The sequence below is a fragment of the Zea mays genome, chromosome 7 (assembly GCF_902167145.1).
Source record: "Zea mays cultivar B73 chromosome 7, Zm-B73-REFERENCE-NAM-5.0, whole genome shotgun sequence".
In the NCBI taxonomy this organism is placed as follows: domain Eukaryota; kingdom Viridiplantae; phylum Streptophyta; class Magnoliopsida; order Poales; family Poaceae; genus Zea; species Zea mays.
In genome coordinates, this window is record NC_050102.1 from 2075132 (window position 1) to 2087644 (window position 12513).

A 12513-nucleotide genomic window follows, 5' to 3' on the forward strand; every position below is an offset into this window, starting at 1 on the left:
GTTAAATTGGTTTGAAATTAACTAGAAATTGATTATTATATACATATTACTTTTTTCTGTTCTGGTTCACGAGCTAAACGAGCCGGCTCGAGTTCCTAAACGAGCCGAGCCGAGTTGACTCTATGGTTCGTTAGCTTAACAAGCCGAGTCGAGCCATCTCATTAACTTAACGAGTCAGCTCGAACTCGGACGGGTCGAGCCGAGCAGTATCCAACCCTAATGTTTACCATGTATGTCTTTGTTGTCAATGAAAGATGCAAGGAACAAAAACATATCTATAAGTACTAGTCAGATATCATAGGTAGATTTTGTTTTAATAAAACATAAAAAACATTTATGTTGAATTGGTTAAGTGAGTGTGGACGTGAAGTCAACAACTAAGGTTTAAATTAAGTGGGGGAGTGTGGACGTGAAGTCAACAACTAAGGTTTAAATTAAGTGGATGTGAATGTAGAACCAACAACCAAGATTTAAATTAAGTGGCTGTAAATGTGGAGTCAATAATTAAGATTCAAACACTCGTTTGTGCATGAATTGGAAAGGATAACACAGATGCTTTATATAATGGGTAGTTTTTTTAATAGAACATAAAAATTTGTGCATTTAGTTGGTTAAGTAGATTATGAATATGGAGCCAACAACCCATATCCATACCCTCGTTTGTGCATAAATTGGGAAGGTCTATAGTAGAGAAGCGTGCGTATACTCTTGCTAAGAGTGTCGTGCGTGTTAGGAAACGTATAGTCCATTTTTCTTTTATTTCACGTCGACAAGTTTATCTCTAGCAATTAAGATGTGGCAAGGAACCAGACGAAATCGAATAAGAAGAAGGCGAGGTCGTGAGTTGGTTTATTTCACGCTTGTTCTTCAAGGAGAAATAAACGAAACGAAAAGGAGAAATAAACGAAACTAAAAGGGGCAGATTTGATTATTATTAGAGAAAACCATGGGCTGGCCTGTTATCAAATCGAATATTCGCAAAGAGGTGGTGCATCACTTACGTTGCATAGACCCCACTCGATGCATGCTACGTGTAACCTATGCAAAGCTAATTAATTAATTCTATCGACCTTGAGAGGCTGCATGATGTGTGCATAAATAAAGTAATAAATGTATGTGCATCCTAGTTAGTTTTTTTAAGAGCGCGGAGGGAAAACATAATAGTTTTTTCTAAAAAGGTATTCGACCTATATCCATTCTCGAATATATGTCGTCGGCTAATTTATTTTTAACTAAAACACGACAAATAAAAAATATCGGAGAGAGTATATTCTTATGACATAGTGAAAGACAGCGGGGAGGTTACCTACACCGGCAATTACTTAGATCATCTCCAGCAGCTTAACTATATCTATATTCAAACTACATTCAACAAACAATGCAATTTACAGTTGAAATCAATGTTTTGGGTGATCACATGAGTGCAATGTACAACAGTTCACTCATATGGTCACTAAAAATATTGTTTTGCAATGTACATTGCACATTTTGTAGAGTGTAGTTTGATTATGGGTATGCGTATTGCTCGAGATAGTCTTAAGATATACCCCTGGATCGTTTTTATATAAGAGGCATCTAAAACACTACGTGATACAACCTTAAACTCTTGAATCATAAATACAGTAAACTAATATGTATGAAAAGTCGTGTGAAGATAGACTCTTTACGGAGATATGTCTCTTGTTGTTTAATTAACCCTAAAGATCACTTATTAAGTAACTCTATTAAATATGGTTGTAAATGCAGGATGAAGTAAATTAGGAAATGACAATACAGGTGACTTAAGTGATGGTTTTTGCAACGTATCACCACTTGGCGTGGTAGTGTGTCCAAAAAACCTATAATAATAATATATTTAATAGAATATTTATAAAAGATTGTCTAAAAATATAAGATAGTGTGATATACTTGCCCAAGGTTTAATATGATTAATAGAGCACTCATATCGACAAGGTGTATCTTTATTTTAGTAAACATGTCTCAAAAGAACCTCCAGGTAAACATGCTTAGCCTAGAGTAATCTTGGGATGAGTGACCGAGACCGACTGTGAAGTCTTCTCGGGTGCGTATGAGTGAGGACAAAATATATACAAAAGACTCATGTTGGTCTGTGGGCATAATCTATGATCTTAGAAGGCTGCTAGGAGTAAGTAGCGTCGATCCAGAAGCGGACGATGAGTTACAAATGGTATCAGAGCGACCCTCATGGTTTTTCACGGGCTTGTGTGGGCTATGGTTCGGATATATGGCGCATGACACATATGGATCTAGAGTGGTCACACGTCATGACATACGACGACACCAGACACAACCGTGGACAAGAGGAGAGGTTTCTGGCTTGGGGGTTCACCGACAAGGACGTCGATCTTTTAAGGTGGGTGGATTGGATTGTGATATCCTAACCTAAGGCTTAATAGGATAATAGAATAATCATACCAACAAGGTTCATCTTTTTTTCGTAAGGCTATCTCGAAACAACATTTAGGTTAAACATATTTGGCCTAAAGCAATCTTGCGATTGGTGATCGACTGAGAAGTATTTTTGAGTGCGTATGAGTAAAGACAAAATGTGCATAAAATACTCGTGTTATCTATGGACATGGTCTATGATCCTAGAATGTTATCAGGAATAAGTATCGTCGATCCAAAGTGGACATGATGTTACAGATATCCACAAATCTACCTTCGATTGTACGTCACATCTACTTAAAAGAGAGAAACATGGAGCCATGCATGCAAGCTATGTGTGCAACTCATGCAAGGGTTACTTTCTATGACATATTTAATTAAGTATTTTTGTCGTATGGCCTAACTACCCAATACATAAGACAACACAAAAGAGATATCATCTCTAGCTCGCTTGCCAAGAGATAGTCCTCCAATCAAAGAAAAGGCACCGACGCTTAGTGGGGTAGTGTGTCACACGACATTATATATGCACTACTAACGTGAAGTCATGCATGTAAGTTATATCTGTAATCCATGTAGATGCTTCCCCATCCATAAAAATATAATTAAGTAATATCTTTTTGCTGCATGACCTGCATATCCAACACAAAAAGTTGCCCTCATAATGAGGCTAGGAGAAAATTTGTGTTTGAGGCCCTTTTTTGGATATACAAGAATGAAGGGTTTGACAAGAAAATTAGAAAAAAATAGGGTTCAAGGACTAAAGGTTCACTTCATGTCCCTAATAAGATTTATTCCAAATTATGTCACTCTTGCCTTGGCACCACCCAACATATATCCTTCGTTGCCTAGCAGTTAGTGGTGTCATCGCTGTCTCACCACATCCACTAGATCACCCAACACTTGTCCTTCGTTGCCTAGCAGGCTAGTGGTGTGTCATCGCAGTCTTGAGCATATCCACTAGGTCACCCTATCATCGTCAACATCCCCTCGAATCCTGATCATGGAAAAAAGTTCATTGGAGCCTAAGCCACCAAACTTGATCTCCAAACATTGACTTGTCGATTCATAAAAAAATAGAAAGACAATGATCTTAGCCATAGGGTAGATCCATGTGTGAAGAAATTTGGTGTTCACTCTCCATGCAACACTCAAATGATGGTTATATAAAAAAGGCGAAACCATAGCTCTCATGATATTCCTCCTCATTACGCACTTCTTGTAAACATACCAAAAAGAAAAAGGAGCGCAAACGGCTCTTCCATAATCTAAGCATTTAGCATAACAAAAGGGATAACCGTCTTATGGGCTCACACGTCCATCTTGTATCTCACTCGTCAAGTGGGCCGTTAGTGAGTTATTACCTCCCGAGTTCGGGTGGTTAGGTCCATAGCATCACTTTTGTTGTATATGATGGACAATACATAATCTTCGAGAGCCGCCTGCGGTACGATTTGTGCTTCGATTTGTGGGCCGATGGTAATGGACCGTGGCCTCAGGAAAATATAATGGGCTATTTTTTTTAAAACATTTGAAGATATAAGTTTCGCGCCAAGATATTTATTCCGTCTTTTCCCGTTCCACAAAACTTGACACTTTTGACACCCAACGTGTAAAACTAGTCTATATATCAAATACCTAATGATATGATGATCGTGTTCTCCAAAAAATGTGATCGGGAGAGAACCAAAACGCTCAGCATTCCTTTCCACCTTTGAGCAAGATTTCACCAAAAATCGTTCTAGCTAATTAAACCACATATAAATTAGATAAGCAATTCGGTAAAAAATCGTTCCGGGTGCTCGATCCTCCGGAATTGAATATTCTCAAACCAAAGATAGAGTTCCCAAAATGGGCGACCAAAGCAACGAAAAGTAAACACACCAAGTCACAGCAAGGTGAATGCGTTGGACGCCGACGCCGAAGGCAGCCGCCAGGAAGCCGGCGACGCAGCAATGCACACCACAAAAGGCAATCGAGGAGCATCCCCGTCGCACTCCACCCCCTCGCATTCCCTGTACGAAAGTTCAGCCCCGGGCGTGGGCCCCACCGCGTGTACCACCAGTAGTACTCTAGTCTCCCAGTCCATCGACAGGCAGTCGGCAGCAGACTCGTCGGTCGCCAGCCACTGACTGACCCAGACAAAGCTCCCCCCACCACCGCTCCCGTCCCGTCCCGCTTCGCGCCTCGACAGGTCCAGGCCCTGGTCCTCGTCGGCGACTGGCCGGAGATGGGCTTCCTCCGCCGCTCCGCCACCACCGCCGTCCTCTTCGCTCTCCACCTCCTCCTCCTCGCCACCGCCTCCGTCGCGTCCTCGCCGTCATCCTCCCTGCCGGAGCAGCAGGACGACGACGTGCAGGCGCTGCTCCACCTCAAGCGCGGCCTCGCCTCCGGCGCCGACGCTCCTCTCCGGCAGTGGTCGCTGGAGTCCGGCGCCCACCACTGCTCCTGGCCGGGGGTCACCTGCGACGCGCGGTCCGGCCGCGTCGTGGCCCTCGCCCTCGCGCTCGGCGGTCGCCTCGGCGGGGAGCTGTCCCCGGCGGTCGCTCGCCTCACCGAGCTCAGAGCGCTGTCCTTCCCCTCGGCCGGGCTCGGCGGCGAGATTCCCCCGCAGCTCTGGCGGCTGGGGCGCCTGCAGGCGCTCAACCTCGCCGGCAACTCTCTCCGCGGCCGCCTGCCGGCCACCTTCCCGGAGGGGCTCAAAAGCTTGGACCTTTCCGGGAACCGGCTGAGCGGGGGAATCCCGCCGGGTCTGGGGAGCTGCGCGACGCTCCGGCGCCTGCGCCTGTCCTCCAACTGGTTGGCTGGAACCATCCCGCCGCGGATCGGGGAGCTCGCGCGGCTCCGCGTTCTGGACCTGTCCGGGAACCGGCTCACCGGCGGCGTGCCGCCGGAGCTCCTCCATTGCAGGGGCCTCGTCAGGATGGATCTCAGCAGGAACTTGCTCCACGGCCGGCTGCCCTCGGGCCTCGCGCAGCTCAAGAACCTGAGGTTTCTCTCCCTCTCCGGCAACAATTTCAGCGGCGAGATACCTTCCGGTTTGGGCCAGCTGGGGTCGCTGGAATTTCTTAATCTGTCCAACAATTCTCTATCAAGGGAGGTTCCTGCTGATCTTGTGGCACTGCGAAATCGCACTGTCTTACTGCTTGGCAACAACAAACTATCTGGGGAGGAGGAGATAACTGCTGCTGCTCCCGGCTCACCAGTTCATGTAGTTACTGCTCATTCAGTTACAGGTGAACTGTTTCCTGTTTCTCCTATAGCAACAGCTATCCGTAAGCTGATCGATACAGGTCCAGGCACTTCTAATGGCAGCACCACGACCACCAGCAGCAGCAATGGTGGCGATGGTGGCTTGGGAACCAAAGAGATTGCTGCCATAGCTTCAGCATCAGCCATTGTGGTGCTTCTGTTAGTTGCACTCACCCTGTGCATCTGCACAAGGAAATGGCGTCTGAAACCATCAGAGCGCTCCTTTGCGAGCAAAGAAGTCAAGGTTTTCGCTGATGTTGATATTGGAGCCCCCCTGACATATGAGACCGTCGTTCGCGCCACTGGGAATTTCAACGCTAGCAACTGCATTGGTAACGGCGGCTTTGGCGCGACATACAGAGCCGAGGTGGCACCTGGAGTTCTTGTGGCAATAAAGAGGCTTGCTATTGGGAAGCAGCACGGCGACAAGGAGTTCCAAGCAGAAGTGAGGATCCTCGGGCAATGCCGTCATCCTCATCTTGTCACTCTGTTGGGGTACCACATCAACGAGTCCGAGATGTTCCTGATATACAACTACCTGCCAGGTGGCAATCTGGAAAGGTTCATACAAGAGAGGGGCAGGAGGCCGATCAGCTGGAGAAGGCTTCACAAGATCGCCCTGGATGTCGCCCGCGCTCTCGCTTACATGCACGACGAATGCGTGCCCCGCGTCCTGCACCGGGATGTCAAGCCAAACAACATACTGCTCGACAACGAGTGCAACGCCTACCTTTCCGATTTCGGATTGGCGAGGCTCCTCCGGAACTCGGAAACGCATGCGACGACGGACGTTGCCGGTACTTTCGGTTATGTGGCTCCTGAGTACGCAATGACGTGCCGCGTGTCGGACAAGGCAGACGTGTACAGCTATGGAGTGGTGCTGCTGGAGCTGATTTCGGACAAGAAGGCGCTGGACCCGTCGTTTTCTCCATACGGAAACGGCTTCAACATCGTCAGCTGGGCTGTGAGGCTTATCCAGAGAGGCAGGGTCCGCGAGTTCTTCGTCGAGGGCTTGTGGGAGAAGGCCCCGCATGATGATCTGGTCGAGTTCCTGAACCTGGCGGTGCGGTGCACGCAGGAGTCGCTCGCTTCTAGGCCCACAATGAAGCATGTCCTTCGATGCTTGAGGGAACTCCGTCCACCTTCGTACTAGGAAGACAAGGAGCGCCCCCGGGCGCCTAAATACTTAACTAAGAAGAGCTGATGGGCTGACAGCTAGGTCGTCTCCCTGCGACGCCAAGGGGGGGTTGGGTAGTAGCTGTGGTGAGGAGGTGCCATCAATTTTGATCTCCTCTAGCAGCCTCCTCTCCACCAGGTTTTACTGATGCATCACATTCTAGGTAGATGGATGCTTCCTTCCTCCCCCTCTCTCTCTCTGTCCGTCTCTCAAAAAGAAAAAAACAATGAAAAACATAGAAAAAAAAAGCGAAAAGAAAGAAGAAAACTGAATGCTTCAACAGTTGTGCAATTAGATAACATTTGAGCAACATTACTTTCTTTCCTCTGCATGATTTGAGGAACAACAAAAAAAGAAAGAAAGGGGGGTAATGACGCTCAAATGGTATGTAGCTGCAGAACCCTGGAAAGCATTTGGTGTTCTGGAACCTTGGTAAATATTACCAGTAAAGATCAAAAGCTTTGACATGTATATGGATCGATGGCTGTGCTGGTATGCTAGCTGCTGTTGTCGTAAAGTCCATGGCTTGGATTGCTGTTGCTTTCAACTTTGATGGATTGGATTGTGCCTAGCAGAGTGAGAGCGTGAGTTCGCAGATGCTGTTGCCCGTAGTTGCAGAACGCAGGGTGTGCTTTCCGCCGCCTCTCCGGCCGGGGGCGGGGAGGTGCCCAAGTGGTGAAGGAGAGGAGGAGGATAAATCCACAGTCAGTGCCAGTCTTTTTGGGTCCTCTACAGAAGAAACCATTGACGACAGGGTACAACTATATATTGCTGCTGACTTGCATCACAATACTAGTATATCTAGAAGCACCCACCTAATCCCGTCGCCCCTAAAAGCATCGTGCGTTCACAAAAGAAACCAGAAGGCAGTGACATGAGGAACTCGGTGATGATGATGTGATGCGATCGATCGGAGGCAGGCAGGCAGGCAGGCAGCTGGCCAATTAGTAGCCGAGGTCATCGGGCAAACAAAACGCGTCGGCGGGGTAGAAGAAGAAGAGAGGGCCGGGATTGTTTTGTTTCCATAACAAGTGGATCCATCCGATTGCTTTCGTTATTTACTACGACGATGGGACGGCCGGACGGCCAGTGTTTTCAACGTGCCTTCGCGCGCCAACAAGCCGATGGATTTTGTAGTGGCCCACTCACTAGCTAGTGGCCAGGCCCAGTACGTGAGAGTGGCCCAGAGGAGAATCGTGCACGGAACCGGAGGCCCGTTGGTTAACAATAAATAATTATATAAAAAAATTGGAAAAAAAATGACGCCGTTGCCGGGGATCGAACCCGGGTCACCCGCGTGACAGGCGGGAATACTCACCACTATACTACAACGACATGCTTGCTGAACACATCTGTGAAAGATATCACATCTACAATCTATCATAGGCGGTCTTGACTGGACCACCAGTCCAGACCGGCCGGGGTGTGGGTGGGTAGTAGACTAGCTAGTAGGGGAACGACGACGAGAACAGGCATCCGCATATATGGCCAGACACGATACGACACGTACTTACCGCCGGCGCCGGTGCCGGTGTGTGTCCTCGGTCCTCCATGCATGGCCATGGTACGTAGTGTCGTCACCGTCACAGCTAGCGCCCCGTCCTAGCTAGCTGCTCTCGATCGATCGCCGCATATGTATGCAGCCGCCGGCGCGCGGCCAGTTGAGTACGTCCACACCAGTGACCAGTCGTCCAACGCAAAGCATCAATTATTGTATGCGATGCATGCATGCTACTGTATCACCATAATTTATGCAGAGGGGAGCTATGAGAGACTGAGAAAGAGACGAAGACAAAGGCTGCTGCTGCCTGCTTTTTGTCGTTGTTGCCACTCGCTTGGTCCATCCTGCTCATCTCTCTCCTTTCCAAGCCTTTTCTCTCTCTCTCGATCGATCGATGCATGAGAGTCCACAGCGCATGCAGCAACAACAAGTGGAGGAGAAGTCTCTTCTCATGGATGGATGGATGGATGGATGGACGGACGCATCACCATCTCTATCGCTGGAACCCCCCACTGCCACTGACAGCAATATAGCTTTTGTTGCAATAATGCTAGTCTTTACACAACACCCCGGCCTCTCTACCGGTCCCACTTGCATTCATTCATGTACGTGCAGTGTGCTTCTTCCTCGCTCCATCTCAGGGTATGTATATAAATTCCTCTCGAAATATATATATATCCGATAAGCTTCTCTCAGCCGATGCTACAGTCACAGTAAATAATATCCGATAAGCGATTGAAATATTTAGATACGGGTCTATTTACCGAACATACTAAAAAATCTCCATAGAAGACATTATTGGTCTTTCAGTCAAACTTAACTTCAAAACCTTCAACTCAGATAGTAGATCATTTACCTCAACGTCAGAACCGTCCTGCGAAGAGGGACAAATGGAGCAACCACACCAGACCTAACACCTAAGACTATATATACATATACACTACTTAGAGACCCTTCCAAAATCGGAGGCCCGGTCCAGCCACCCCACTTGCCCTCCTAAAGATCCGGCCTTGCATGGATCCCCTCTAATTCCCTATCGACCAAATCAGATTTTAGCTAGCTACCAAGATCATCATCGCGTCTACGCCATATATGACTAATTGGACGGTAGTAGAATACATTCGTGTACTTTTTGTCTATTATATATTAAGTCCCACATAGGATCCAGATCCATGGATGTGTGGTCGCCTGTGGATCTACTATATACTACCGTACCGGGCTCTAGCAACAAGCATGATTCCGAAAGCTGTCACAGTCATGCCATCCGGCCGGCCGGAGCATATTGGTGGTCATTGTTGCACTCATACAGAACAGCTGCTAACTGTACATCCTTTACCAAGCAGGCATCCAGATGATGATAGATAGATAGATATGCTCTTCCTTCTTTATTTCTTCCTTGCTTGTTGGTCTTCACTAGCTAGCTACAAAAGCTAGCTAGTGCAACAGATATAAAAAAGAACTAACATAAAGCACATGTATGTACATGTGAGGAGGGGAGATGACAAGTTTACCCTATATATATGGAGATGATAAGCGTCAGCTATCCAACTTGCACGACGTACAGTACTGTCCTGTTCGGCGAGCTGGGTGCAGGTGCGCGCGGGCGCGGCAGCCAACGACCGGCGTTGGCAGGAGCGAGAAGCCATGTTAGGCTAGCTGTTCTCTAAATTTCTCCTTCTGTATTATTTTTGTATTTTTCGTACGGATCGAAAAATTACCAAACACGCACTATAAAAAGAAACATCCTTAGAAAAAAACATATAATCGTAATTAGACGTCCTCTTATCTAGCATATGGCCACTATCTCTAAAGTTTGACATATCCCACAAAAATCTCTTGCTGGACATCTTCCTTTGTGTAACAATTTCTAGAATCTGAACTAGAATGTTCCTCTAAAAAGAACATGCAAGATTGATGGAGTTGGTTTAAAAGTAAAGGCCATATCATTGCGACAAAGCTAAATAGACCGAAACATTGCCGTCACCCCACCAATTAGGAGTTCCCCCCCCCCCCTATATATCGTACCCTTGTTAGCAACCCAATTCACATTTATATGATTAACGCTGTCGGGTCTCTCTATTTGAAGAGCAAAGTAATATAATTCTCCAAATATTTCTAGCAATATAACAATCAAAAAGTAGACGTTGAATAGCCTCATTTTGATTACAGAAATTGCATTTCATACTACCTTTCCAACCGCGTTTAGCTAAGTTTTCTTTAGTGAAAGTAACACTGTAACACCTGAATTTGGGGTATAAAATTTATTTCCAAATATCTACCACATTCAGGTGTTACCTCTTGTCTCTCTCTCTAGTCTCTCCCTTTCTCTTTCTTTTTGATTAGAATTAAGTTAATTAGGCGAGGATGTAATTATTTATTTTGTCAAAACTATGTGAGTCATTAAATTCTGCACCATGCTGAGCCTAAATTATCCTTTTGTTTGATGCACATGTTTGAAATGATTTGAATTTGCTTTTGGGTTGAATTTGATTTGAAAACCCTAGAGAAAATAAAATAGAAAAGCCATTAGAAATTCCCGGAAAAATAGAAAACTACATTTCAGCCCAACAAACAGCCCAACTCGGCCCATCTAAGCCCCCCGCGTGCGCCCGCCTCCCTCTGACAGGTGGTCCCCGCCTGTCGGCGCCAGCCCGCGCCCGCGCACTCTCATCTCTCCCTCTCGGCGCCAACTCCCCTCGCGCGCGTCCCTCTCTCTCTGCCCCGCGAGCCCCGTTCGTCAGCCTGGCTGCCCGTTCGCTCGTTCGCTCTCGCTGACCCATGGGTCCTGCCTGTCGGAACCGTCCCCACCCGAATCGCCAACGCCCTCCACCGTGGACATGCCCACGACCGCGCGTTTTCCGGCCATGCCCCACGCGCCCGAGCCTTTTCTGGACCCGCCCACACTCACTCGCCCTTCCCCGCTCAGTTGTGCACTCAACCGAGCACCCTCGCCCTCTCTCTCGCCCTGCGCGCGAGCCCAGGGAGCTCCGCCGCCGCTCACAATAGTCCGCCGCTCGTTCTACGGCCGCCGTTGAGTCTCTGTCGCGCCCGCTGCCTCGGTGAGTTCCGCCTCTTCGCCAGCAGCGTGGGACATCCTTCGGTTTGCCCCCAACCCCTCTGGTTCGCCCGGTCTGCGCTCATCGGCGTCCTCCCCGTGCAGCCGAAGCCCCGCCACCGTCGACCCGAGGCCTCCCAGCGTCCTCGCCGTCGCTCAAGCACTCGACATGAGAAACCCCCCATGCCCTTATTTCCCCAGTTTCTGCTCTGTCGTCCGCGTAATTGCTCGCCGGAGCAAGTTCGCGCCGCCGTTGGGCTGCTCCGCCACGGTCTGCGCCCTCTGGTGCCTCTGCGCCGGTGTCGTGCCCACGGATGAGTCTGTCGTGTCGCCCCGATCTCGCTTGAGCCCTTTCCTAGTGCCCCAGACTCTCGTCGTGGCCATGCGCTCACCTCCGGCGAAACTTCGTCGCGGAGTCGGGCGGCGCTGCCACGAACCGGTCAGCAACCCAGCCCGAGCTCACCATCAGATCTCAGGTGTCCATCTAGGATCTAACAACCTAGCTTTTATTTAACCCGACCCGACCTCAATCGTCCGATTCAGACCCGGCTGCTCGGATCTGCCCCCTCCCCCGCACCCTGTAGCTGGGCCCGACCAGTTAGTCCTGCCTCCGGTCACTGACGCCCCCTGGCCCGCCTGTTAGTGCTCATCGTGCATCCATGGATTAGGTCGTTTCTGAGACCACATTGGCGCAATATACTCCATGGTGTTTGAGGTTGTTGAATTGGATGGAGCAGCAATGATTTGTCACACTAACAGTAAAAGTAAATGTTATTTATTGGTTTTAAACGTTAGTAATTGCTACGAAGTACCATAATTTGTATGGTGCACATCCTATTTTTATTGATGTCTGGCTTTAGCAACCACCCCATATTTTGATCTATATTTTTTGTAAGTATGAGTTCATGTAACTTATTTTAGAAACTTGAGCTCACAAACTTCCTTTTATTTGGTCTCTGTATGGTGGAATTATGTCATTCTATAATCTCTATTCGTTCAGTCAGTCGTTGCGAACTCTCTTCTAATTGCTTCCTTCATTGGTCGTGTTGTACCAAGACATATTGGATGGAGTAAACAACAAAATCAGTTAGTCAAATCAAAAAAATATTATGCGGAGAG

General features: G+C 47.8%; 1 protein-coding gene and 1 non-coding gene across 2 annotated transcripts; one reads left to right on the plus strand and one right to left on the minus strand.

The window, feature by feature from the left end:
• The first annotated feature begins 4409 nt into the window (after positions 1–4409).
• On the plus strand, positions 4410–7355 carry LOC103631887 (probable LRR receptor-like serine/threonine-protein kinase RPK1). Its single transcript, XM_008653723.4, has one exon. It carries the CDS (start codon positions 4640–4642, stop codon positions 6812–6814), a length of 2175 nt encoding a protein of 724 aa, XP_008651945.1. The 5' UTR covers positions 4410–4639; the 3' UTR covers positions 6815–7355.
• Positions 7356–8101: 746 nt separating this feature from the next.
• Positions 8102–8173, minus strand: TRNAD-GUC (transfer RNA aspartic acid (anticodon GUC)). The gene has a single exon. It is a non-coding gene; the product is annotated as a tRNA-Asp (tRNA).
• Positions 8174–12513: the final 4340 nt, after the last annotated feature.

Bases quoted from the DNA above. Each gene is read 5' to 3' on its own strand.
- LOC103631887 (XM_008653723.4), top strand. From the start codon at position 4,640: ATGGGCTTCCTCCGCCGCTCCGCCACCACCGCCGTCCTCTTCGCTCTC.